Source organism: Ailuropoda melanoleuca, chromosome 10 (assembly GCF_002007445.2).
Source record: "Ailuropoda melanoleuca isolate Jingjing chromosome 10, ASM200744v2, whole genome shotgun sequence".
In the NCBI taxonomy this organism is placed as follows: domain Eukaryota; kingdom Metazoa; phylum Chordata; class Mammalia; order Carnivora; family Ursidae; genus Ailuropoda; species Ailuropoda melanoleuca.
This window is the reverse complement of record NC_048227.1, coordinates 100989435-101016945: the sequence shown is the minus strand read 5'-3', so window position 1 is coordinate 101016945 and position 27511 is coordinate 100989435. Positions and strand designations below refer to the sequence as shown.

Genomic DNA, 27511 nt, shown 5'->3' with positions numbered 1-27511 from the left:
ATCTGCCTTCGGCTCAGGTCATGATCCCAGGGTCCTGAGATTGAGTCCCGCATCAGGATTCCTGCTCAAGAGGGCACCTGCTTCTCCCTCTGCCACGCCCCCTCCTTGCGTGTGCATGTGTGCGCTCGTGCTCTCTCTAAGAAATAAATATAATCTTTTAAAAAATAAAATTAAATTAAAATTAAAAATAAAAAAGAAGATACATCCCTCACCAGGAAAATTAACTATGGCTACATTTCCGAAATATAAAAAAATATTTTTTAAATACCACATTTGCTTCATTCATATATTGCTCCATCTTCCCAGTCTCACCATGAAGATCCTCTTATCCCATTTTTCCCACTCAGAAAATCTTTAATACTAACACTGGAAGACAAAAATGGATCAACCTAGTAGATACACTTTTTTGTTTTAAATACCCTTCCAGAATATGAAATTAGGTAAGTTCCCATTGTTTGTTTCATTGTCATTATAATACAAGTTTATCTGAAAAAGCGTTAAGAAAGGCCGAGGGACTGTCGTATTCATATCTTTAATTAGCTGTACATAATTAAACTTTCAAATCTCTTGTGCACACCAACAAAGCCCCAAATTTCTGCAGCCCTGAGCTGCTTCTGCCGCCACTGCACCTGCAGGGCGATCCTAAAGAGGGCTTTCCCCTATCCACTGCAGGCAAAGAACAGCTGCCTCTGGTTCTCTGAGAGAACCCTGAGCAGCAGTCTCTGCTCTCTGAATGCGATGTGCCTATGTGGTGAACACTTGAAAGGCTTACCTGGGAAGGAAACAAGACAGACATGGTCACCTAGCATACTGAAATATGCTCACACAAATAAGCAGAGGTGACTGCTTTACCAGAAGAGCCACATAAAGTGAGTCACTAACAAATTATCTTTAACTCAGGTCATGAACACGAGCATGTAATCTTTCAAACTTGACTATAACTGCACGCTGATACATTAAGCCCAGAAACAGCTACATCTGAGCATTGTGTAAATCAGATAGATTACTAAGGAGCACCTTGCTTAAACCTTCTGCCATGGATTAACTGGAATATAGAATGCCCCAATATGAATAAATTCCCCATACAAACCAGAGTATACCTATACACAGTAAACATTTCATAAAATAGTGGGAAGAGCAAAGTATATCAACCTCTTATCAACTGTGGTGGATTTGTTCCAGGGATGGCACAATATACATATAGGTCCTTGTCCTTGTCCTTGTCCAGCCAGACCCCAAATGCATCTTCCTGGGGATGCACCTGATGTGATAAGGTGAATACAGACACATGCTTAGGCTGGAGCCAAAGGAAACCCAGCCTTGTCAACTGGTAACCCTCTTACACTGTTGGCGGGAATGCAAATTGGTACAGCCACTTTGGAAAACAGTAGGGAGGTTCCTCAAAAGTTAAAAATAGAGCTACCGTATGACCCAGCAACTGCACTACTGGGTACTTACCCCAAAGATACAGACGTAGTGAAAAGAAGGAGCACATGCACCCCAATGATCATAACAGCAATGTCCACAATAGCCAAACTGTGGAAGAAGCCGAGATGCCCTTCAACAGACAAATGGATAAAGAAGATGTGGTCCATATATACAATGGAATATTACTCAGCCATCAGAAAGGATGATTACCCAACATTTGCATCGACATGGCGGCAACTGGAAGGGATTATGTTAAGTGAAATAAGTCAAGCAGAGAATATCATATGGTTTCACTTGTATGTGGAACATAAGGAATAGCATGGAGGACATTAGGAGAAGGAAGGGAAAAATGAAGGGGGGGAAATCAGAGGGGGAGACAAACCATGAGAGACTGTGGACTATGGGAAACAAACTGAGGGTTTTAGAGGGGAGGGGAGTGGGGGATGGGCTAGCCCCGTGATGGGTATTAAGGAGGGCATGTATTGCATGGAGCACTGGGTATTATATGCAAACGACGAATCATGGAACATTAGATCAAAAACTAAGGATATACTGTATGGTGACTAACATAACATAACATAATAAATAAATAAATAAATAAAATATCTACACTGTCATGAATTAACTAAAAAAAAAAAAAAAAAGGGGGACACCAAGCACCTTCAGGGCACACAGAAGAGAGAAACTGCTTCTCGGAGGCCAGAATGTAGCTTAATCTTCTTGCATCACTCAGGAAAAAAAACTGCCTAAATTCTATTTCTCAAGGCCCTGCTCAAAGGTCATCTTCACAACAAAAGCTGCGGTAAACTTCAGCCTTAATTTTTCCAATGACCCAACTCTTTCTTTCCATACTTAACTGAAACACACATGGAGAAAGAGACATCCAGGTACACACCTCGCCTTTACTGCTAGACTATGGACTCCCGTCGGGCATAATCCATAATTTATCTTGGCCCATAGTGGCAAGTACACAGCACCCAGCCCACAACACAGATGCAATAAATATCTACTGACTGCATATGTGTTTTCAAATCTTAACTGTGAAACAAAAATCGAAAAACACTGTCTCTGGCCTCATGAGTCAGACTAGTAATGAAATGTAAGGGTATTAAATAGCATTACAAGGGCTAGACGGTAAGAATGCAGCTAAGTAAACAGGGTGTATGAGGCACACACAATATCATCATCCACATACACAGCACCCACCGTTTTCAAAGCCCTTGCAAAACTGTACCTTCATAGGTTCTTACAACAACTCTGGAAGAAAGGAATTATTATTTCAATTTAACCATGAATAAACTAATGACGTGAATGACTTGGACAGGACCACACCAGCTAGTTAAATGGTAGAGCTAGAACTACTTATAACAGACATATGGAAAAAAAGGAACAGAAATGGGAAAAGAAGCCAGCACCCCAGGAAATAAAACACAGTCCTCTCTTCCATCCATCACTATGATACCACGATGGGTGATCACAAATCTGCCAACTTACCTTTTTGTGAAGAATTCATAAGGAAGAGAAAAAAAATTTGCAATGACTTTTCATTGGCTTTAATCCAAAATTAGCCACATTTTCTCACTAGAATTAGTGTATAGATCCTTAAATATGTTAAATTCTGTGTGTATGTTTTTAAATCAAAAGTGGTTTTCAAATCTCAAAGTTTAAGAAAGTTGATCATCACCATGTACAGTGGTACGAAAACAGGACCAGGCTTGGCATATGTATGTAAGTATATGTATACATACGTACGTGTAGATGTGTGCATTTGTGTGTGTGCAGTAAGTATAGAGGTATTTATAAAACATAATTCCTTGGATAAAACCACTTTTTTCATATGAAAAATTCAAATTCAAACGAAGTTTTTTATATAACTCAAGCTTTCATACAGTGATGGGGGGGGCATAAAATGGCACTATCACTTTGGGAAATTGGCGATTTCTACTAACCCTAAATGTATGCCTACACCAGGACTCAGAAATTCCACCGTGCATGCACAGATCCATAAAAAAAACACAAACGTTCAGAGCAGGTTTAGCCAAAACACCCAAAAAATGGAAGCAACCCAAATGCCCATCAATACAGGCATGGAAAAACTGTGCCTTCTTCCTTGAATGGAAGACTAACATCAATCAAAAAGAACAAATTAACAGCACACACAACAGAAATGGATCTCACAAACAGGACAATGAGTGAGAAAAGCCAGACACAAAGGGTATATGATGAATTTACGTGACGTTCAAGCACAGGCACAACTTATGTGGGTCACCTCTCAGCGTGGGGCAGAGCCTAGAAAGGGGCCGCAGGTACCTGCGAGGGCGGATGGAATGTTCTACAACTCGATCTGGATGGAGGGTACTTGGGTGACTGCACATATGCATAATCACTGAGATGTAAGCCCAAGATTAATGCACTTTATTGTACGATCTACTTCAAAAATATTCTCCCTCTTTTACAACTATCCGGTAACCATGCATGGACATTTTATGATGGATTCCTCCTCCCAAGAAAACACACAAATAGTGAACAGGGAGCATGAATACTGTTAGCATGCTATGCAAGTACATCACTTCTTTTAAATGCGTACCTAACGCTTAAACACTGCTCACCAAACACTGGCCGAATGGATTTCACAGGTGGTAACAACTGTTTATGTTTTAGAAGCCCACAGAAATCCATATATATGTAGAGACAGCATAATATCCTCAATATAAGACACCCATCAGATATGAAAAACTATGGCTCTTGTCCAATTACTTCTGTCACCTCTGTCCAATGAATTCCTTTGTTCTTGTTCTTCCAAGTACAAGAAATACAAGGCAGGTGTTAAAACCGTCACCCAGAGCAAGGCAGATGCTAACCGAGTAAGGTGAAATGACAACACCACCTTCACTGTTTACAGTGCCAGTCTCACACACGGGCACAACTCTTTGTTATGCAGTCAGGCTGAACAAAAAGGTTGAGAGCACGACTCGCTGGCTGGGATCATCTAATCGAACCTCCCAGCCTGGGCAGAGAGCCGCCCTGGCGTCCCTGCTGGTGCGTAGCCCACCGCCGGGACAGGAGAGTGAGGGCACCTAAGAGAACGGACACACTCGGGGAGGGACACAGGCCACGGGGAACCGTGTCCGCCTTAACACGTTCCCCCCGGGACACCGGAGACAGAAATCACAGTTCGAAAAGTGTCACTTGGCAGCAAGTGGAGCAAAGTAAGTTCTGAACCCACGGGAAGGGGGCTCAAGAGTACCACCCCAAGCGATCAGACAAAAAGTGCAACAAACCCCAGCTCACCTCGCTATTGTGGCCCCGCAGGTTGAAGTTTATTCTCTGTGGCGTGTTTCTGTCCCGGCGGCAGTGGCTCGAGGTGAAGGTCACCCCGACAACGCCCCGGCCGTTGCCCGTGGCCAACCAGCCCTCCTCATAGTAGCGCCTGCGGCACACCGGCTTCTCCTTCTCACTCTTGGGAACACGCCCCTTCCAGGACAGGCAGAGGATGTTGGAGTCGCTGCAAAGGACAGGCCCATGTTCCACCGCTGCATACATACTTTTTTCCAGCGAATTGTTTTATTTAAAAAGTAATGCTGAATGCCGAAAAACTTAAACCAATGCTTTTCATGGATCAACTGATTGATTTTTGTGGTTGGCTTGCGTTATTTTCCCCGACCCCTTTTAATGAAGACTGACCTGAATCTAACTACAAGGTCAGTATTTTATAAAGAGCCACCAAATGCATAGTGAAAAAATTCCTCTAGAAAAGATGATGGCAGTCTGCTAGGAAAAGGTAATGCTTAAAAACAACATGCGTCCATTTTTATTTTCAAGTCCTTAGAGGAAGAGTGTCATTAACACGTGCTGATCAAGAAAGGGGGTTTTCTTCTTTTTACTCAACTTGGTTATTCTCATTCAGCCTGAGATTCCAGTTTAGTGTAATATGATTCCAGAGACAAAGGGTTGCAAATACATAGATTTCAAGTAACTTAAGGCTTTAAAGAATCCCTCGAGCTGGAATTTCTCTTCAAAAGTTCAGATGCAGAGACAGAACACGTGGGATCATCTTCCTTCTGAAGCCACCCTCTGGCATGTTTTCTCAACTAGACAAATTTCTGCTGCTGAAGCTGAAAAAGATTGCATAAAGGGAAAAAAAGGCACACAAACCGTGCAAAACAGACCAGAGTTTGTGCAGACAGCAGTCCAAGTTCAGAAAGAAAAAAAGACTCTCCCCACTGTTCTGAACCAGAAACTTCCCACCTCAGGGCCCGGCCTGGCTTCCCAGCAGGCAGGTTGCTGTGTCCTGGCAGAGAGCTGGGCTCCATCTGACTGGCCCTCCACAGACCGGTGCACTCTTCAGTGCCATAGAGGCGGAGAGAGAAAACCCCTTCGCTCACAGAGCCAGAAGGTTCTAAAGCTCTTTAAGTGGCACACGTGTTTGCATTGGGTGAATCCTAAATCCTCTCGTTGACAAAACGGAGCCTCACTACAGGATTCTATCTCTTTTGCCCCGTCTCCTTCTTCTCTCCCCTACTGGCTTCTCCCCTTTCTGTTCCTAAAGATACCTATTTTTCCATCTTGAAGGAAAAGACTATTTTCAGAATTAAGTACATCAAGTACTCTTCCTCCTACATGCAAGTCTTCTTGGACTCAACAGGGAAGAGAAGCCCTTAACGTGAAAACAGACAAGAGTTGGGTTCTTCCGCACTGTTTCCCTAGAGAGTCAGCAGGCTGTGCTGATGGGCGCTCTCCTGCTCACATTCAGAGATGCTTCCAAATGCCACATGTACAGTCCAAGGAAAGGAAGCTTTACTTGGATGTTCCTTGATACTTATTTTGTAAATACTGGTTTCAATTGCTACTTTAAAATATTATCCTATAGATACGGGAAAGGAAAAGGGAAATAATAAATTAAAACTTCGAGAATACAGTTAACTGAAAAAGGCAAAGGAACCAGTTCAATGTTCAAACTCGTTCCATCATACCTGACCTTGCTTTCCTGAAGTCATACACAGCCAGAGTTACTTCTCAGTCCAGAGTTTTGAAGTCTGTCCAAATCACCAAAAACACTGGAAAATAAAGTGCAAAACCCACTGCATGATGCCGCCCGCGCTGCCTGACACCACACTTCTCCCCCGGCCACCTTCTCACTTAGTTCCTTCTTTAAACTGCAGAGGTATTTTTGAGGCTTGAACTGTGCAAGTTTTTTTTTCTTCTTTTTGCAAACTTTCTTTACCCGTGAAGACCATGTGGAAAACTGACCATTAGTAACATATTTTTCTCCCCGGGCTCCTGAGCCCAGTAGTGTCAAGTTGCTCCATCTGATTCTTAAATTAATTTTCATCAGTTGTAAAACTCTTCAAGTGTGCACAAGAATGAGCCTGTCTTCTGGTGTCAATGTGTATGTGTACAAAGGAGGTCTTAGATATACACAGACATACGCTCTTCGATGGGCACCAAAGCGTCTGTCTTCCTAGTCATTTCAGGAACCATCTGATTAATCACAGCTTGAAGGCCCTGGAGTCTTACAAATCTGTAAAACAAAATAGGATATATATATAAATATATACATATAAATATATATAAATATAAATATATATATATATAAAGAACTTTAATACACTGATGAAGATAGGTTCTAACTGAATAACCGCTGTAACTGAAACTGGGAGACCCCATCTTTACACACACACACACACACACACACACACACACACACACACACCCAAATAGAGCTACTGATTGCTCAAATTCAAATAGTAAAAGGGTACACCTAGCCAGCTCATAGACAACAGACAACATAAGGAGTTTGAATGCCATGGAGCATTTATTCAATCTGCCAGCAGCTGGGCATATTTGAATGAAACCATCCCCTCTGTTCTCCCACACCATGCCATCCTTTCTAAGACTCTGGGTCCTGCATGTGCAACTCAATCCCTCCAGGGGCCATCATTCTAGTTAAGCAGGGAACCTCAAAAAGGAGATTCAAGAGGCTCAGGCAAGTTATCTGATTGGTTTTTTCACTACAGGTGAAAGCTGCTGCCTGAAAACACAAGAAGCAAGGGCCTTTAAAAATGCCTCTATCCCTGATTGCTGGCAGGTCAGACCAAAGAACAGCTGTTTTCATAGCTTTTAAGCTGTCTACTAGTGATAAAGTCCTAGAGAATCTATCTCCAGCAAATCCATCCTTTATTCCTTCCTACTGCCATCAGTCCAGGTCTGCATCACATCCACAAAAACACTGCACAACATGGTCCCCACCTTCCAGAGGGTCCTCGGGGTGACCTTTCTAAATTTCAAGGTTACTTGAAGAACCTACACTGTTCTCCCCTGGCCCAGGCAGTCCCCTAGAGGGCTAGTTAAACAGCCTAGCTCCACCCAAAACACCTGTCACTGAAAGTCCATGCATTTTCTAGCCAGTACCACAGAGATATTCAAACCCCAGCAAGACCCTTCTCCTCTTCTCCAGCCACTCTTCTCCTCCCGGTCCAGCCCTGCCTGTGTTACACTGTTGCATCTGGCCACTTCCTGCCCCCCAAAGGGCTGTGCCCTTCCTCTCCTTCAAGTCTCCACTCCTTGCCAAACCCCTACACACTTTCCTTAAAATCCACCTACAATAGTACCCGTTCTGTGAAGCCTCCCAGAGCACCTTGCATTACCTTCCCTAACGCACTCATCATGCCACACTCGAACACTCTTCTCTTATGCTCCTAGTGGCTGGGAACCTATCTTTCTCATTCCTGGCGTAGAGTCCGGTGTAAACTAGGTATTCAAGTAAAAGTTTACAGGAGGCAGGCAGGAGCAAGGCAGCAGCTACACACAATTTCCTTGAGCTATTCTAATTCAGATGAGTCATAATATATATATTTGTATGAGCCTATAAATCAAAACCACTAAATTTTCTCAGGCATTCTCTCAAGGAAGCACTTGTACTTGAGGGAAAAAAAGTAAAAACAAATGCTATAAAATTCAAATTAACACCAAGTTTCTCCTCCTAAAATGCTAATACCACTGTATAATATAGCCTTAGTCCCTATTCTGACTTGGGACAGCCACAGATGGGAAAAGCAGACACAACTTCTCAAGACCCAGCTATATATACACAGGTTTTAAACTATTTAACAGCAGAATCCATGATTATTAAAGCATCCACTTTATATATGACCAGTGTAAGCTGTCAATTCCCCTGAAATCCTCATAGGGAATCCATAGGGTCAAAATTATTTTCATAATAATACTAAGACATTAATTTGCCTTCTTCACTGTACTGACAATTGTATCAATGGTGCAAAAGCAACAGTGGGTCAAACTCAGCTCGTTAGCACCAGTGAAAGCACTCGTACCAAAATCTATCAGTACTCATGGGGATTTTTAAAAAACGCCAGACTCACTTAACAATATTCTTGATGCAGGGGCACCTGGGTGCCTCAGTAGGTTAAGCGTCTGAATCTTGATGTTGGCTCAGATCGTGGTCTCAGGGTCATGAGATCAAGCTCCGCGTGGGGCTCTGCACTCCACGAGGAGTCTGCTTGAGGTTCTCTCTCTCCTTCTCCCTCTGCCCCATCTCTTTCTCTCCTTAAATAATAAACATGGGGCACCTGGGTGGCACAGTAGGTTAAGCATCTGACTCTTGGTTTCGGCTCAGGCCGTGATCTCAGGGTCCTGAAACAAGAGCCCTGCATAGGGTTCTGCTCTCAGTGTGGAGTCTGCTTGAGATTCTCTCTCCCAATCCCTCTGCCCCTCCTGCTTGTGCTTTCTCTCTCTCTAAAATAAATAACCAAATCCTCAAAAAAATAAAAAAGGAAAAATAACAAATCTTTTTTTTAAAAAGAATATTCTTGATGCAGTACAAATTACTAATTTCATTAAGTCTCAATCATTAGCACACGGTTGGTTAATACTCTGCATTTCAAACCATGCAGTACACAGAAAGCATCCCTCCTAACTCCTGAAGCACAAGGGTGCCCCAGCAAAGGCACCTGCGCTGTCGTGTGAACTGCAGGCTGAACTGCTGTTTGCTGCATGGAGAACCATGTTTACTGCAAAGAATGAATGACTGATTACGGTAATTCAGGCTTGAGTCTTTGGTAGACATTTTCTCAAACATGAACAAAGGGAGTGTGTCACTTTAAGGAAAACAACTGACAGAATTTGCTGTCTATAATAAAAGTTGAGCACTCAAGTTAAAATCAGAACTTTGGGAAAACCAGCGTCTATTACCATGAGCTTGACAGCTTGCCCAAATTTAAAGATATTCTGCACGTGACTGGAGGTAATATTAACAAATGTGAATTTTTTATATTGCATTTCATATTTCATAGTGTGTCAGTATTTGGAAGATTCACAAAACTTGGCAAATCAATATTTTCCAAATGACCAAAGCATGAGGATACAAATTACACTGGAGTAAAAGAGCCATCGAGTTGCAAGAAAGACCAAAGGATTTAGATCTAACCAAGTACAAAAAATTCACCAATAACATTTAAAATTCCCTACTGCTACTAACCTTTAAGAAACTGTCATTTGTTAAGTTTTAGTACAGTGTCAAAAAAAAAAAATCCATGATTATCTGAAAAGATTATTAAAATACTTCCTTTTCCGGGGCGCCTGGGTGGCACAGCGGTTAAGTGTCTGCCTTCGGCTCAGGGCGTGATCCCGGTGTTATGGGATCGAGCCCCACATCAGGCTCTTTCGCTATGAGCCTGCTTCTTCCTCTCCCACTCCCCCTGCTGTGTTCCCTCTCTCGCTGGCTGTCTCTATCTCTGTCGAATAAATAAATAAAATCTTAAAAAAAAAAAAAAAACACTTCCTTTTCCAACTACATATCTGTGTGGTCAAGTTTTCTTTATATATTTTAACAAAAACAGCATACTGCAACAGATTGAATGAAGCAGCAGATATGAGAGGCCAGCTACCTTTTACAGTCAGACATTAAAGATATTTTACCAAAATGTAAAATAATGCCACTCTTCTTGGTAAATGTTTTTAGTTAGAAAATACAAGTTTCGGGGCGCCTGGGTGGCTCAGTCGTTAAGCGTCTGCCTTCGGCTCAGGGCATGATCCCGGCGTTCCGGGATCGAGCCCCACATCAGGCTCTTCCACTATGAGTGCTTCTTCCTCTCCCACTCCCCCTGCTTGTGTTCCCTCTCTCGCTGGCTGTCTCTGTCACATAAATAAAATAAAATCTTTAAAAAAAGAAAATACGGGTTTCTTCACACGAAACGTATTTAAAACATTTAGTAGGATTATTATTTTTATCTGAATTAGTAATTTTTAAAAATTTCTCAGTTTTAATTTCTAGTATGGTAAGTATCAATGGCTAATATGCACATAAACAAAAGCTCCTTTGGGTCTTCAACAATTTTTAGGACTATGAAGGGTCCCTGAGACCAGAAAGTTTGAAAACTACTGATATATGCCAACTCTCCAAAATGTAAGCCTTAAATACTATTATACTAAAGCACGTAAGACAAATTTCTGTAGTAAAAGCACAGACAAAAGTGTTTCATTCTATATATGTGGCTATGCTTTTTAACCCAACTTTTAAAATTATAAAGCACTATACGGGCTAAACAAATAAGGCAAGTGTAAAGGAAAAATGACATACTACTTTAGGTTGACTCAAATGAATAGCAGACACAAAAACCAACAATAAAATACCACAACTGTGATGCCCTGATCACTGAAAGGCTGGCACCTACTCTAGTGCTACCCCGGACAGAAACCCATGATGCCGCACACCTTCCTTCCTGCGTACTCGCGAGGATGAGAAAACGAAGACAGAACTGATCAGCTTCTGAGAGCAGTTCACTATCAATTCAACGCTCCTAAGTAAAAGGGTCTGGTATGGAAAGATTAAAAAGCAACTATTCAACTGAAAGCAGGGACTCCAACAGTATTCTATACCCATGTTCATGGCAGCATTATTCCCAACAGCCCAAAGGTGGAAGCCACCCCAGTGTCAACAGACAGACGAATGGATAAACAAAATGGGGTCTATACATACAGTGGAATATGATTCAGCTTTCAGAAGAAAGAACTTACCAGGGCACCTGCGTGGCTCAGTGGGTTAAGCGTCCGACTCTTGATGTCAGCTCAGGTCATGATCTCAGGGTCGTGAGACTGAGCCCCTCAGAAGATTCTCTCCCCCTCCCTCTGCCCCTCCCCACCCCTCATATGCGCACATGCTCTCTCTTAAAAAAAGAAAAAGAAGAATAAGAAGGAGAAGGAGGAGGAAGAAGAAACTTTCTTTTCTGCTGGACACACACTACAACATGGATGCACCCCGAAGACATTCTGCTCAATGAAATAACAAGGCAGTCACACAACAACAAATCTTGTAAGTACACTTGTATGAAGTACCTAGAAGAGTCAAATTCATAGAGACTGAAAGTAGAATGGTAGCTGCCAGGGGTTGGGGGTGAGGGGACTGGGGAGCTGTTATTTCATGGGTATAGCAGTCCAGTCTGGGATGATGAAAACATTTTTAGAGATGAGCAGTGGCAATGGCTGCAAAAGAATGTGAATGTACTTAAGGCCACTGAGTTGTCTACTTTAAAGTGATTAAAATGGTGGGGCGCCTTGGTGGCTCAGTCGTTAAGCGTCTGCCTTCAGCTCAGGGCGTGATCCCAGAGTCCTGGGATCGAGCCCTGCATCGGGTTCCTTCTGCTTCTTCCTCTCCCACTCCCCCTGCTTGTGTTCCCTCTCTCGCTGGCTGTCTCTCTCTCTCTGTCAAATGAATAAATAAAATATTTTTAAAAATAAATAAATAAAAATAAAGTGATTAAAATGGTAAGTTTTGTTATGTGTATTTCACCTTAATTTTAAAATCAAGTAAATTAAGAAAACCAATTATTCTTACAAAGTCTTTCCCTAACAGATTGAAAGTAAATACTCCTAAATTTGGCAATATGATATTTTTTACCCTAAACACTGTAATACAGGCCCAGACCTGTTTTTGGTGATTAGAACTGATTTTCAGACTATTCCTGTAAATCACTGAAAAATCATTTCATCCTTGCTTTTTGGAGATTACAATGTGAAATAATAAGTGTGTCTGACTGAATTAATAACCTGACGGTGGCATTAAGAGTCAGTAAACTTATAAGATGCTTCCCACTTTAACTTTCCATACTATCCGGTTCTCAATGGCAAATTAGGAGGCCCAGAATTCGGAAAAGTACAATTTAGGGACAGAATGGACCATTGTTCAGAAGAAGAAACCTTGCAGGAGTTAGACACTCCCCGATTAATCAACCAATAAATCTTAACTGAGTGTTATGCAAAAGGCCCCTGTGCTGCATTCTCTGTCTCCTTTGTCTGTAATTACTTTATTTTCTAACCTGAGTTATTTCACTACAGTTTATTTTGTTCTATCTGATTCCTACTTTTCACCAACATGGATAAAATTCACTAGTGGAGGGGTGGGGAGAAAAATACATCTTTGGTTTATTTTTTAATTATCTGAATTAATGTTAGAGATCAGAGATTAAATTAGGAAAGATATTTTCCATTTCCACGATTTTGGCAGAAATATATTCACTGAAAGTTATAAGAATGTAACCACTCTGGGGTATCAGCTAGGACTACTGAGGATGTGTGTACCCTGCAAACAGGGACCCCACTCCCAAAGCTGTGCACTAGACACATGGCTCCCCAGTACCCCCACCCCGGCCAAAACAACAATCCCCACCTGAGTGGACGGAGTACACCAGCTTCAAGAGACAGAATTCTATACAGCAGTGTAAATGAGCACAATACAGAACAACATGGGTGATTTTCACAAACATCATGTTGAGCAAAGGGATCCTATGAAAAAATGCCTACAATATGAATCCATAGATATAAAGTTCAAAACAGGCCAAACTAATTTTATCAGTTAAGACTGCACACATAGATAGTAAAACTAAAATTTTAAAGGCAAGGAAAAGATAACACAAAGCAGCACAGTGGTGACCTGGGGGTGCAGACTGTGAATGAGAAGGGGCACACACACAAGGGTGTTACTGGGGGGCTGGCAATATCCCATGTTCTGATCGGGGTGGTGGTTATAGGGTGCTCACTCTGTAATTATTCTTTACTACCTCTATGTTGAAAATATTCAACATGCATGATATATCTCACAATAAACAAGTTTAATAAGCTATGAACTAGATTAGGCATCAATCCTCTGGGATTTTTAGAAGACTTAAATCAACTAGTAAGAAAGAATTTTAAAAATTATTATATACAACCTTAACAAGTACCCTGCCAATCTAGAAAATCCCAGTAAAGTACCAAAGACACTAAGTTCTCAAACTAAGGCGGCATCCACAAAGAAAATGTATATAAAGAGTAACAAATGGAGATGAAATTTTAGAATAAAGTTCTATTTCTTTCTAAAGGATAAAAATTTAAGAGAATGGTTCAGCAGAAGACTGAGATGAGAAACAGAAAGTCGATTTCAGGAAAAAATATACAGATGTTAGATGAATACAAAGAGAGAAAAAACACAGTAGAAACTTTTGAATAAAAGTTCCAAACACCCTAGAGTTTCAGAGTTGTCTGGAGACAGTGAAGGAAAGGAAAATGAGTATTCCTACAGGGTGACAGAGATAAACCCATCCCAATTTCTCCTTTTTGCTGTCCCTCATCCACTGTCTGGGACTCCGCTCTACAGCCAGGTGGCTGCCCCCCTTCCACAGCTGGCGGCAGACCCTGAACTCAACATTTATTCTTAACTAAAGTAACTACAGGGACCTGCCTCTAATTACACTCACTCCATTCCCTGGGGAGTTCTCCACAACCCACAAATATCCACCTAGCCCAAAGCAGTTCTAACTGGTTCCTAATTAGTTTCAATAGCTGCCTAGAGGCTGGTTGGAATTGGCCTTCCCGGACTGCCTTTTAAGGCAGGGATACTCTCAGTGGTAACCTGTCCGGTGGCTACCTGCAGGTGAACAACTACAAACGTGAGAACATCACAACAGCACTGCAAAGGTCATGGAGTTCAATCGTGGTCTAATATATTTATTGTGTTATCATTCTTCAGCCCTGAATTCCCAAAACATGCTAGTGAGATAATGAAGATGTATGTGCTGCTTTTGCCCAGACTTACTCAAAGATGTGTGCTTACTACAAGTGTATTCATAGCCAATCATTTTCCCATTGACTTGCACCACAAATGTTAGAGATGCATTCCTCAGGAGACTTCTGTCTTGTTCAGAACAGCACCAGCTCCTTTAGATGTAGTACACCACAGCACTGTGCAGACTCACATGGCAGGGCTCTTCTCGACTTGTGGTAGGGCTATCTTTCTGTGTCATTCATCATATCTACGAAAAAACAAACTCCTACACTCCAGTTTCTATCTCACCTGCAGTAGCCACCAGTACTGTATTTGAGTAAATGTTCAATAAGATACTAAGTATGCTATAGAGCCTCAGTCTTCCAAGAAACAGGGAAATAAATGCTGACTGATGAGGTTCTCTGTACAAACCCTGGGCAACACCAGCCACTCAGAATCTGGGTCTCCTAAAAGCCTAAGGCTGACAGGCACCGAAGTACATGTGAGTAAAGAGTTCAAGGGAGGAAGCTGGGGGTCCACTGCTGTGTTCAGAGAACAGCAAAGAAGTATATTTTCAGTGAAAGCTACTCCCTATTTATTTTTTATAGCTCATTTCAATAGCCAGTTCTAAGAACATGAACATGTATCTATCTGTATAGACAGAGTAGGATATGGAGGCTGTAAGACAAACCTTGATTAGCAGTTTGAGAGTGGGGGCGAGACACTTCTAAGAGTGAATCTATACCTGAAACCTGGTTGTCAAAATACGGTGGGGCCATATATAGGGCTCACTAGTATCAAAAGTAATGTGCCTTACTTAAAAAGGGAGAGCATTTTATTATTTCTCCAAGTGACAAAGACTGAAAGACATGATATTTCCCAATGTCATACAAGGTATAGACAAACAGGAAACCAATGTGGCGATATAAATCAAAAGACTTAAAATGTTGCAAACCTTTTGATTCAGCAATTTCACTTCTGGAAATTTATCATAAGGAAATAATGTTGCATCGTGCAACGATTTAGCTGTATGGATTTCCACCACAGCATTTTCGTATATTGATTCAGTAAGTGTTGGTACAGACGTAAAACGGAATCCTATGCAACCACTAGGAATTATACCGTAGAAGACTATGGAGTGACACGGAAATACGTTGTCAATAACTTAAGTAAGAAGTAAAATTACAGGTTATACTTCCAGGATGCTCTGAAGGGCTTGCCCACTACTATATCACTAGATCTTGGGTAAATTACAACAGATATCATTTTTTGCTGGACTTGCAGGAAAGTATGAGAAATCTCCAAGGAAGGTACATACACACAAACATACGAGAAAGCCAGGGTTATCTAGCAAATGCACATATAAGACACATATATGTCCAGAATTATCTAGACAAATGCAGATATAAACATTAGAATCAGAATTTAGGATGCCTCATCACCCCAGTTTGCCCAGAACTGTCCCAGTTTTACCCTGGAAGTCCCATATCCCAATAAATCCCTCTGTCCTAGGCAAACCAGAAAGTTGGTCACCCTATCAGATATCCAAACTTTGGTCCAACCTCAGTGTAGAGACTGAATCACACACATTGCGCAGGGCCCACGAAGGAGGCTAAAGCTATCTCAGACTTCTAGCACCCCATGGTTCCAGATTGGAGCAAATGCAAATCTTGTCTGCATGAAAACATTCCCAACTTAGGACCTAAGGATTCCCAAAGATGAGGTTCAACCAAAAATCTGTTACCAATAAAAAATTACCAAACATACAAAGAAAAGAAATTATCATAGGTTGTCAGTAGAAACAAGTAATTTAGATCCTTTGGGCTTCCGTAAGCGAAATGAACATAAACAGAATTTAAAATAATTTAAGTTTAGAATTTAGGTTTGGATTTCTGGGTTCCAGTCTGCCATAAAAGAAGCTTAGAAATCATCACTTTGTCCTAATAACAAGTAGAAAGCTAAGCAAACAGAAAAATCAATGCTTCTTAGATCTGTAAGAAAAGTGCGTCACCCACTGCACCTAAAACTAGCAAAGTCCAAAAGGCTAACACAAAGAATTACAGTTATCAGAGCAGAAACCGGTAAGCTAAAACTTCTGTGGAAACCAGCCCTGGGGTAGGGAAACCTGAACTGTAATTGATGGACTGCTGGTGGTTCAGTGTGGCCAAGTTTGAGAGAGAAAAACATTGGGGGACCCAGCCCTTGGGGCCCCTAGATTCTTTTGAGTTTTACCTCCAGGAGCTCACTAGATCCTCACAGAAAATATCAGAGGAAAATCTCCTGTGCTTCCAGCAGGGGAAAGGGAAAAGGAATCACTGTGAAATACACCACAGCATTCTGTTCTTAAAAAGGTATGCCTTCAGGAAAAACAACTTAAGCAAGGTATAACCAGTCAGGATTTTATCAGAACCTAAGTGACCTGAGGGGAGAGAAATACCCAACTCCAGCCCATTCTAGCCATCCTGTCCCACCTAAGAGGGATGGGGAAAACTGAGAAAAATATGTGAAGCCCATCCAAGGCAAAGGCCCACTAAAAGATTGAAACCCAGAGTTCTGGGGATGTAATACACAGCATGGTAAGTATAGTTAACAGCACTGTGTTATATACTTGACAGCTGCTGAAAGTAAATCTTAAATGTTCTCACCATGAAAAAGAAATGGCAATTATGTGAGGCGATGCAGGTATTAACTAAGCCCACTGTGGTAATCATTCTGAATATGTAAGTGTATCATATCGCTGTGTTATACACCTTCAACTTACACAATGTTATATGTCAATTATACCTCAATAACACTGGGAGGAAAAAAAGAAACTCAGAAGGGGAGAAAGAAGCACAGAGAAATTTTGGGAGTGATGGAACAGTTCCATATTTTGATATGGTGGTGGTTACACAACTGCTTACATTTGTCAAAATGCACAGAACTGTGGTGGTGCCTGGCTGGCTTTAAGCAGTAGAGCATGTGACTCTTGATCACGGGGTCATGAGTTCAAGCCCCACACTGAGCATGGAGCCTACTATAAAAAAAAAAAAAATGCATAGAAATATATACTAAAAAGGGTACTTTACATATTTTTTTTACAGATTTATTTATTTGAGAGAGAAAGAGAGAAGGCATGAGAGCAGGGGGAAGGGCAGAGGGAGAGAGAGAAGCCTCAAGCAGTCTCCCTGCTGAGCACAGAGCCCCACACAGGGCTTGATCCCAGGAGCCTAAGATCATGACCTCAGTCAAAATCAAGAGTCAGATGCTCAAACCACTGAGCCACCCAGGCACCCCGGATACTTTACATATTTTTTAAAAAACAGTATCTGGCACACAGTAAATGTGACACAGTACAAGTGATTATTAGTGTTGTTGATGTTGTTGTTGTTATTATATATCAGGCATTAAGTTGGGCGCTGAAAAGACAGTAAATACAGATATGGTCCTATTTTCAAGGAGCCTACAGTCCAGTGGAGATTAGGCATTAATCATGTAATTATGGCTATGACAAATGCCACAAGGAAGAGAGTTACGGTGTTCTGAAAGCTACAATCTGAAGGAAGAGCAGATGTTAAATACGGGAAGAAGGGGTGGAGGAGGCAAGAGGAGACATTCCATGGAAATGCAATAGCATGTACAAAGACCAGGCAGAAGAGAAAACAGCATTTTGAAGAAATTAAAAAGAATGTTAGTATGACATCTATTCACACACATATCTACAATGAGGTATTACTTCACACTAATTAGGATGGTTAGTATATAAAAAAAAGTGTTGGCAAGGATGTGAAGAAACTGTACTGTCGATAGGACTGCAAAATGGTAGAACTGTTACGGAAAACAGTACGGAGGTTCCTCAGAAAGGTACCATAAGATCCGGCAATTCCACTTCTAGGTATGCACCCAAAAGAATTGAAAGCAGTACCTTGAAGAGATATTTGCACCCCCATGTTCACAGAAACATGTGTAATATGTACAATAACCAGGTGGTTAGAAGCAATCCCAGTGGTCCATCAGATGAATGGATAAAAAAAAATGTGGTATATACATAATAAAGGCATATTATTTGGCCTTAAAAAGGAAGGAAATTCTGACACATGCTACAATGTGGATGAACCTTGAGGACATTATGCTAAGTAAAATAAGTTACTCGCAAAAAGACAAGTAAATTATTCCATTTATGTAAGATACCCAGAGTAGTCAATTTCACAGAAACAGAAAGTAGGACGGTGATTGCCAGGAGCTAGGGGGAGGGAGGAAAGGGAGGTTGTTGTCTAACAGGGACAGAGTTTCAGTTTTACAAGATGAAACAATTCTGGAAACTGCTTGCTCAACAATGTGAATATACTTAACACTACTGAACTATACACCCTAGACATGGTTAACATGGTATATTTTATGTTATGAATTGTTCACAATTAAAAAAAACGTGTTCACACACACCCACACACAGACTGAGATGTAATCATATGACTACAGAATGCTTCTCCTCCCCCCACACCTTACCACCAATTTACAACAGTTCCTTTTAACCAGTACATTATGTTTCACTAACAAGAAAAAATTACAAGACATATTAAATGACAGAAAACAAATTTGAAGAGGCAGAGCAAGCATCATAACCAGATTCAGAAATGGCAGAGACGCTGGAATGATCAGAACAGAAAGTTAAAACAACAATGATAAATATGCTAAGGGCTCTAACGGATAAAGCAGACAGCATATAAGAACAGATAAGCAATATAAACAGACATGGAAATTCTAAAAAAAAAAAATGCTACAATCAAAAATACTGAGAAAACAAACACTGTAACAGAAATGAAGAATGCCTCTGATGAGCTTATTAGTAGACTGGACACAGCAGAGGAAAGAATCTTTTTACTTGAGGATATCTCAACAGAAACCACCAAAACTCAATAGCAAACAGAAAAAAGACTGGGGGGAAAAAACCCACCATTTCCAAGAACAGTGGGACAGCTACAAAAGGTGTGATATACACATAACAAGAATACTAGAAGGAGAAGACAGGGAAGGGAACACAAGGAACATTTGAAACAATAATGCCGGGATTATACACCAAATTAATGTCAGACACTCAGGAAGCTCAGAGAATCACCAAGCAGGGAAAATGCCCCCAAAGCCATTGCTAGGCATCACTTTCAAACTACATAAAATCAAATACAAAGGAAAAAAATCTTGAAGGAAACCAGAGGGAAAAAAACACTTTAGAGAAAGAAAGAGAAAGAAAGATAAAAACTACACCCAACTTCTCCTCAGAAACCATACAAGCAAGTCTTTGAAGTCTTGAGAAAGACCCACCAATCTAGAATTCTGTACCCTGTGAACTAACTCTCCAAAAGTAAAAGAAAAAGACTTTCTCAGGTAAATAAAATTGAGGAAATCTGTCACCGATAGACATACCTTACAAGAAATATTAAAAGAAGTTTTTTAGAGGGAAGGAAAACGATATAGGTCAGAAACTCAGACCTACATAAAAAAAGAAAATTAAAGAAGCAAGAAATGAAAATAAAATAAAAACTTTAATTTTTCTTATTCTTGGCATGCCTGGGTGGCTCAGTCGGTTAAGCAGCTGCCTTCAGCTCAGGTCATGATCCCAGGGTCCTGGGATCGAGCCCTGCGCTGGGCTCATGAGCAGGGAACCTGTTCTCCCTTTGCCCCTGCTTGTGCTCTCTCTTGCTATTTCTCTCTCCCTCTCTCTCACTCTCTGATAAATAAAGGAAAATTTTTAAATGTTTTTCTTATTCTTCACTGATCTAACAGGTAAGTTTGTTCGTAATACCAAAAATGTATTCAATTATGTGTGTGTGAAAATATATGCATGCTTATTTATAAGTGAATGACAGCGATACAAGGGACGGGAGGGAGGAATTAGGATTATTTTGTTATTATAAGGTATTAAAACTACCTATGACGTAGTATAATATTATTTGAAAGTGGACTTAGTTATAAATATACAATGCAAACTCTAGGGCAACCATTAAAAAATGTAAAAGTAAGTAGTTAATAACTGATATGCTAAAAGGAAAGAAACAAAAGGGAATCATATAAAATCCTCAATTAAAACCATAAAAGAAAAAGAGTGGAAGACCAAAAAATTAGGATCAAAGGACAAGGGCAACAAATAGAAAACAGTCAGAAATAGGTGGATATTAATCCAACCATATCAATAATCACTGTGAATGTCAATGGTCTAAATGTACCAATTAAAAGACACAGGTTGTCAGAGTGCAACAAACAAGGCCCAACCATATGTTGTCAACAAGAAACCTACTTTATTTTTTTATTAAGATTTTTTTATTTATTTGACAGAGAGAGAGACAGCCAGCGAGAGAGGGAACACAAGCAGGGGGAGTGGGAGAGGAAGAAGCAGGCTCCCAGCGGAGGAGCCTGATGTGCGGCTCGATCCCAGGACTCCAGGATCACGCCCTGAGCCAAAGGCAGACACTTAACGACTGAGCCACCCAGGCACCCCAAGAAACCTACTTTAAATATATTAGACACATAGAGATTAAAAGTAAATGGATAAAACATACCATGCCAACACTAATAAAAAGGAAATGGGAGTACCTATATTAATTTCAGACAGAGCAGACTTCAAAACAAGGAAAGGCATCAGGATATTAAATAAGGGCATGATGTAATGATAAAGAGTCAATTCCCCCAAAAGACATATTAATCCTTAATGTGTATGTACCTAACAACAGAGCATCAAATTACATGAGGCAAAAATGGTAACACTGCAAGGAAAAAAGAGATGAATCCACTATTATACTGCAAATTTCAACAACCCTCTATCAGAAACAGATGCATCCAGCAGGCAGGAAATCAGCAAGGATATAGTTGGAGCTCAACATTACCATCAATCAACTAGATATAATGAACATCTATAGACTATTTCATCTAACACCACCAGAATACACATTCTTCTCAAGTTCACATGGAACACCCACTGAGATACATCACATTCTGGGCCATAAAACACACCACAATAAATTTCAAAGAATAAAAATCATGTAAGTTCTGCTCTCGGTCTACAATGAAATTAAACTAAAAATCAATAACAGAAAGAGAGCTGGAAAATCCCAAAATACTTGGAGATTAAACAACACATTTCCAGTGATACATGGGTCACTGAAGAAATCTCAAGAGAAATTTGAAAATATTTTGAACTAAATGAAAGTGAAAACACAACGTAAAATTTGTGAAATGCAGTGAAAACAGTACTTGGAGATTTATAGCACTGAATGCATATATTAGCAAAAGAAGAAAGATCTAAAATCAACCATCTAAGCTTCTACCTTAGGAAACTAGAAAAAGAAGAGGAAATTAAATCCAGAGTAGGGACAAGAAACGAAATAATATGAATTAGAGTACAAATCAATGAAACCAAAAAGAGTAAATCAATGGAGAAAAATCAACAAAACCAAAAACCGTTTTTTTTTTTTAAAGATCGATAAAATTGAATGCCCCTAGGGGCACCTGGGTGGCTCAGTCGTTTAAGCATCTGCCTCCCACTCAGATCATGATCTCTGGGTCTGGGTTTGAGCCCTGGGTCAGGATCCCTGCTCATGGGGAAGTCAGCTTCTCCCTCTCCCTTTGTCCCTCCCCACCTTGTCCTCTCTCTTCACATGCACTCTCTCTTTCTCTCTCTCTCAAATAAATAAAATCTTTAAAAAAAAAAAAAACTGGATGTCTCTAGCCAGGTTAATAAAAAAAAAAGAAGATACAAATTACTAATATTAGAAGTAAAAGAGGGGACATTGCTACAGATGCCATAAACGTTATAAGGATAATGAAGGAATAATATGAACAACTCCATGCCCACAAATTTGATAATCTAAATGAAATACAACAATTCCTTGAAAGACATAATCTGTGAAAATTTACACAAGAAGAAACAATCTGTCTAGTCCTATATCTATTAAAGAAATGGAATCAATAATTAAGAACGTTGCAAAACAGAAAGCACCAGGCCCAGGGAGGTTCACTGGTGAATTCTACCAAACATTTAAAGAAGAAATTAAACCAGTTCTCTATAATCTCTTTCATCAGAAGACAGAAGCAAAGAATACTTCCCAACTCATTCTATGAAGCCAGAATTACCTAATACTAAAACCAGACAAAAACATTACAAAAAAAGAAAACTACAGGCCAATAGCTCTCATGGACAGATATAAAAATCCTCAACAAAATATTAGCAAATTGAATCAAATAATGTATAGAGAGAATTAAACACCACAACTATGGGGGATTTATTCCAAGTACACAAAGCTGGTTCAGCATTCAAAACCAATTAATGTAATCAACCACATCAATAGGATAAAGAAAAATCACATGGTCATATCAATCAATAAGTGCCAAAAAAAAAAAGGCATCTGACAAAATCCAACACCCATTCATGATAAAAACTCTCAGTAAACTAGGAACAGAGGGGAACTTCCTCACGTTGATAAAGAGTATCTACAAAAAAACATTCAGCAACTTAATGGTGAGAAACTCAATGCTTTCCCAATAAGGTGTAGAACAACACAAGGATGTCCCCTCTCACCGATGCTTTTCAACATTGTACAGGAAGTTCTAGCTAATGTAATAAGACAAGGAAATAAACAGTATACAGATTGGGAAGGAAGAAATAAAGTACTTGAAATGTTTAAAGGAATGAAAAAGTAAGCAATAAGACACAATCTAAAACGACCAGAGAGAACCAAATAAAACTTTCAGAAAAGGAAAACCTAACATCACTAAAACTGAATGCAATATATAAGCACAGCATCAGCCCAAAAAAGGAATTAATGAACTGGATCTAACAGCTCAAGAACTCTGTGGAATCTTTATAGCACTGAGACACATGGAGATATAAAGGAGAAATTAAGAGAAACGGAGGGCAGATTAAGGAGGACCAATTTAATTGGAATTCCAAAAAGCTAAAAAAGGAAAAAATGGAAAAGATCTGAAGACATAATGACAGATTTTGCCAGAACTGATGAAAGATCCACAGATATGAGAAGCATAATTTATACCAAGCAGGATAAATAAAAAAGAAATCCACCCCTGGGCACATTTTAGTAAAACAGAGAAGGGAGTTGAAAAGCAGCCAAAAACAAGACAGGTACTTCCAAAGGAATAACAATGAGACTGATTGCAGACATTTCACAACATGGCGTCAGAAATCAATGAACTAATATCTTTAAAGTACTGGAAGAAAATACAGAATTAGATTCCAGATATACAACACAGAATTATATACCCAGAAAAACTGTCTTTTAAGAATTAATATTGAATAATACTGCATTTTAAAAAGAACAAAAGGGAAATTTTAAAACCAACTGATCTCACAAAATAACTTCTAAAGGATATTGATCAGGTTAAGAGGCAAATGACTCGGAAGGTCTAAGGCAGAAGAACAAACAATGAAAAAAACACAGTTAAGCACACAGGTAAAATAAACTATGTCTTCTCAAAAAAGAACAGCAATAACAGCAAACACATACAGTACTTGTTAACTGCTGGGTATAGTTCTAAATGTTTCTAGGCATTGCATTTCTCATTTAAAAGCCTTAGCCCTATCCGCTAGGGGCAGAGCTGGGATTCAAACCAGGCTGCCAGGGTCCAGCCCATATGTTTAAAGACCAAGCTTTGTCTGTCTATTTCAGAGAGGAAAGAGAAAATTTTAAAAAAAAAAAAGATACTTTTATCTGAAGAAGGATGACCAGAGCTAAAGTACTCCAAGACCCTTATACTGTTCAGGAGAGCAGTTAAGATGCTGATTAACTTCACACTTAATTGGTTTAGGTAAGCATGGTAAAATTTAAAGGGCAATCACTAAAGACCAGAAACAAAGGTGGAAAGAGGTCAGGCAAGACACTACACCTCAAATCAGTCCCCTGATAAGAGGAAAAAGAAAAGGCAGAATAAAATAAAAGAGATGGTAAAAATGCAAATATATCAGTAATCACAACAGATTTAATAGATTTAAAAATCTATTCTTGACAGTTAAAGTATCAGATTACACAAGGAAAAAATAATTATAGTAAAACCACCCAATTCAGTAGAAAATCCACATGTAACTTTTGACTCCCCAAAAACTTAACTACTAATAGCCTACCATTAACTGGAAGATTTACTGGTAATATAAACAGTCAATTAACACGTATTTTGTGTGTTATATATATTATATTCTGTACTCTTACAATAAAGTAAGCTAAGGAAAATGTCATTAAGGAAATCATAAGAGAAAATACATTTATAGTACTGTACTGTATTTATCGAAAAAAATCCACATTTTCATCTGTTCTTTCAATTACAAGGTAGGAAAAAAAAAAGTAAACATTTAGAAGATGTGAACATCACAATTAACAAATCTGGTCAAGGGGCACCTGGATGGCTTGGTCGGTTGGGCATCAGACTCTTGGTTTTGGCTCAGGTCATGATCTCAGGGTACTGAGATCAAGTTCCACATTCGCTGGGTTCTGCACTGAGTGGGGAGTCTGCCTCTCTCTCTTCCTCTCCCTCTGCCCCTCCTCCTGCTCACGCACTCTCTCTAAGATAAATAAATAAAATCTTTAAACAAACAAACAAACTTGGTAAAAATGAACATATTTAGAATCATGTATCCAATACAGAGGATGCACATTCTTTTCAAGCACAGACAACATTAACAAAAACTTACCACATAAAGTCAGTCTCAACATATTTCAAAGAATAAGTGTCACAGAGACTTATCATATGAGTTAAAACTACTTAGTACCAAAAAAAAACTTAAGTTAAAAGCGATTACAAAAATATAAATTATAAAACCATATGTTGGAAATTCTTAACCTTAGGAAACACATTTCTAAATAACATGAAACAAAAGAAAAAGCCATAATGGAAAGTTTAAAATATTGAATATTAATTAATATACACCAAAACATGTCTGCTATGGAAAAAGCATACTTTGTGGGAAATTTATTTCCTTAAATGCTTATAATAGAAAAAAAAAGAAATACTGTAAATGAAGGAGTTAAATGTTCAGTTAAAAACTACAGTATAAACCAAAAGACAGAAAATGAAAGAGATGATAAAGATAAAAACAGAAACTCATAAAACAGAAAAAGTAACGTTAGAGAGGCTAACCCAAGCCAAATGTTGACTCTTCAAAAAAAAGTAATCAGAGACACAAACCTCTCACAAGATAAAAGAAGCAGAAACAATACTGTAAACAGAAAAGGGGTATAATTGTAGATACAGTGAAGATTAAGGAGATCAAAGAATATCATGAACAATTTAACACTAAAAAAATTTGATAACATATGAAACAGACAAATTCCTAGGCAACATAATTTAATAAAACTAACTCAAGAAGACAGATAAAGTCTAAACCGCTCCAAAACCATTACAGAAGATGACTCGGTAGTTTAAAATTAGCCCACAAAGAAAACACCAGGTCCAGATATTCTCCAGAGAGGTTCTACCAACATTCAAGGAACAGACCACAGCAGTATTACAGAAATCCCTCCAAGAGAACAGAAGTTGTAACACCCGCAACTAATTCTATGAGGCTACTATACCTTGATACCAAATCAGATATGGAGAGTGCAAGAACAGAAAATTAAAGGCAATATCACTCATGAGTAAGACCTAAATTGAGCATTAGTAAATCAAATGGCATATAAAGAAAACTGTGACCAAACAGGGTTCATCGCAGGAATAGCATTCATCACAGCACTTGACCTCATTTCTGCCTAAGGACGCCCTCCTCAGCCTGTTATTTAAGGCTGTTCACAGAAGAGACCCACACCTATCTTTTCAGCCGATCTTCCACTCTGACCTCTAAAAATTATGCTTCTTTCAAAGTACACTTTCTGCTTGTACACCAAGCTCCAAACTCATCCTGCTGATTACAAAGCTCATGCCAAAACCCCCCAATTTTAGCCATCTTTCCGGATGCATCTTCAAAAATACCCACCCCATACATCCTTGCCTGCCTCTCCCTACTGGGCGTGGACTTCTCTTCTTTAATCTTCACAGTATAGTGTTCGTCCATTCAGTTCTCCACCATACTGTAGGTATCTGGGCCCCTATATTCCCCACGAGCCTGGGCATTACTTAAGGGTAAGGACTTTTAAATGCCTGTTGGTCAAGATATCTTTTACACTGTATACATTAAGTACTCAAAAAACATATTCAATTGAATAAAAGTGCTTTCATTTGTATGTGGTGTTAAAAATGTTTTCCCCTAGGAACAAATGATCCTATATAGCAATAAAAATGCTTTCTCAATGACGTTATAAATTGTATTTTTTTGAACAGGCCAGTAAACTACAGGAAATCTTTCCTACTTTCACGGGCAGAGATAAACAGACTCATGCACGCACAATTCTGGTCACACAAATGCTACACAGAGTTTAATACACCTCATTCACCCTGAAATTCGAATCCAGATCTGTCTGGATCCCAAACGTGTATACCCCCAGCCTGCCTTCCTAAGACTTTTGTCCTGGTCTATCTTTCCCATTATGTTGTGAATCTTCTGAGAGAGGGAAATAACGCCTTCTCACTGAATCTCTAGACTTACACAAGAACTCAGTATTTGCTAAGGGATTGACGAGTGAACGTAGGAAGAAGCCCAACATGCAAACCCTTCCAAGAGCAACAGTTTGTGTCCTCACAAAATAATAAACTGAAGGCCCTAAGTAATAAATCACAGGTTCTATTATATTCATTATCCGCTGATTAAAAAGGGAGCTGCTTATTTTGGAAATCTTTCCATTAAAAAAGCTGAAAATTGGGGCACCTGGGTGGCTCAGTCGTTAAGTGTCTGCCTTCGGCTCAGGTCATGATCCCAGCATTCTGGGATGGAGCCCCGCCATCGGGCTCTCTGCTCAGCAGGAAGCCTGCTTCTCCCTCTCCCACTCCTTCTGCTTGTGTTCCCGCTTTCGCTGTCTCTCTCTCTGTCAAATAAATAAATAAAAAAAATCTGTAAAAAAAAAAAAAAAAGCTGAAAATTTGAGGGCTCTTAAAAGGCTAAGTTCCAGTCATCTAAAACACTATAGTCTTGGATGATAGTAA

The 27511-nt window shown here is 39.6% G+C and overlaps 1 protein-coding gene across 6 annotated transcripts in view; it reads right to left on the bottom strand.

The window, feature by feature from the left end:
• Positions 1 to 27289, bottom strand: part of TULP4 (TUB like protein 4) — a 200650-nt gene extending 173361 nt beyond the window's left edge. The window contains exons 1-4 of one of the 6 annotated variants that reach the window (XM_034669390.1): positions 27237 to 27289; positions 6679 to 6949; positions 6402 to 6485; positions 4720 to 6292 (exon numbers count right to left, since the gene is read on the bottom strand). In XM_034669390.1, coding sequence (XP_034525281.1) covers positions 4720 to 4971 — 252 coding nt within the window. In that variant the 5' untranslated portion in view covers positions 4972 to 6292; positions 6402 to 6485; positions 6679 to 6949; positions 27237 to 27289. Of the gene's footprint in view, positions 1 to 4719; positions 6293 to 6401; positions 6950 to 27236 lie in introns of all 6 variants that reach the window. The other 5 variants (XM_034669389.1, XM_034669393.1, XM_034669392.1 and 2 more) reach the window with 5 other exon arrangements.
• Positions 27290 to 27511: the final 222 nt, after the last annotated feature.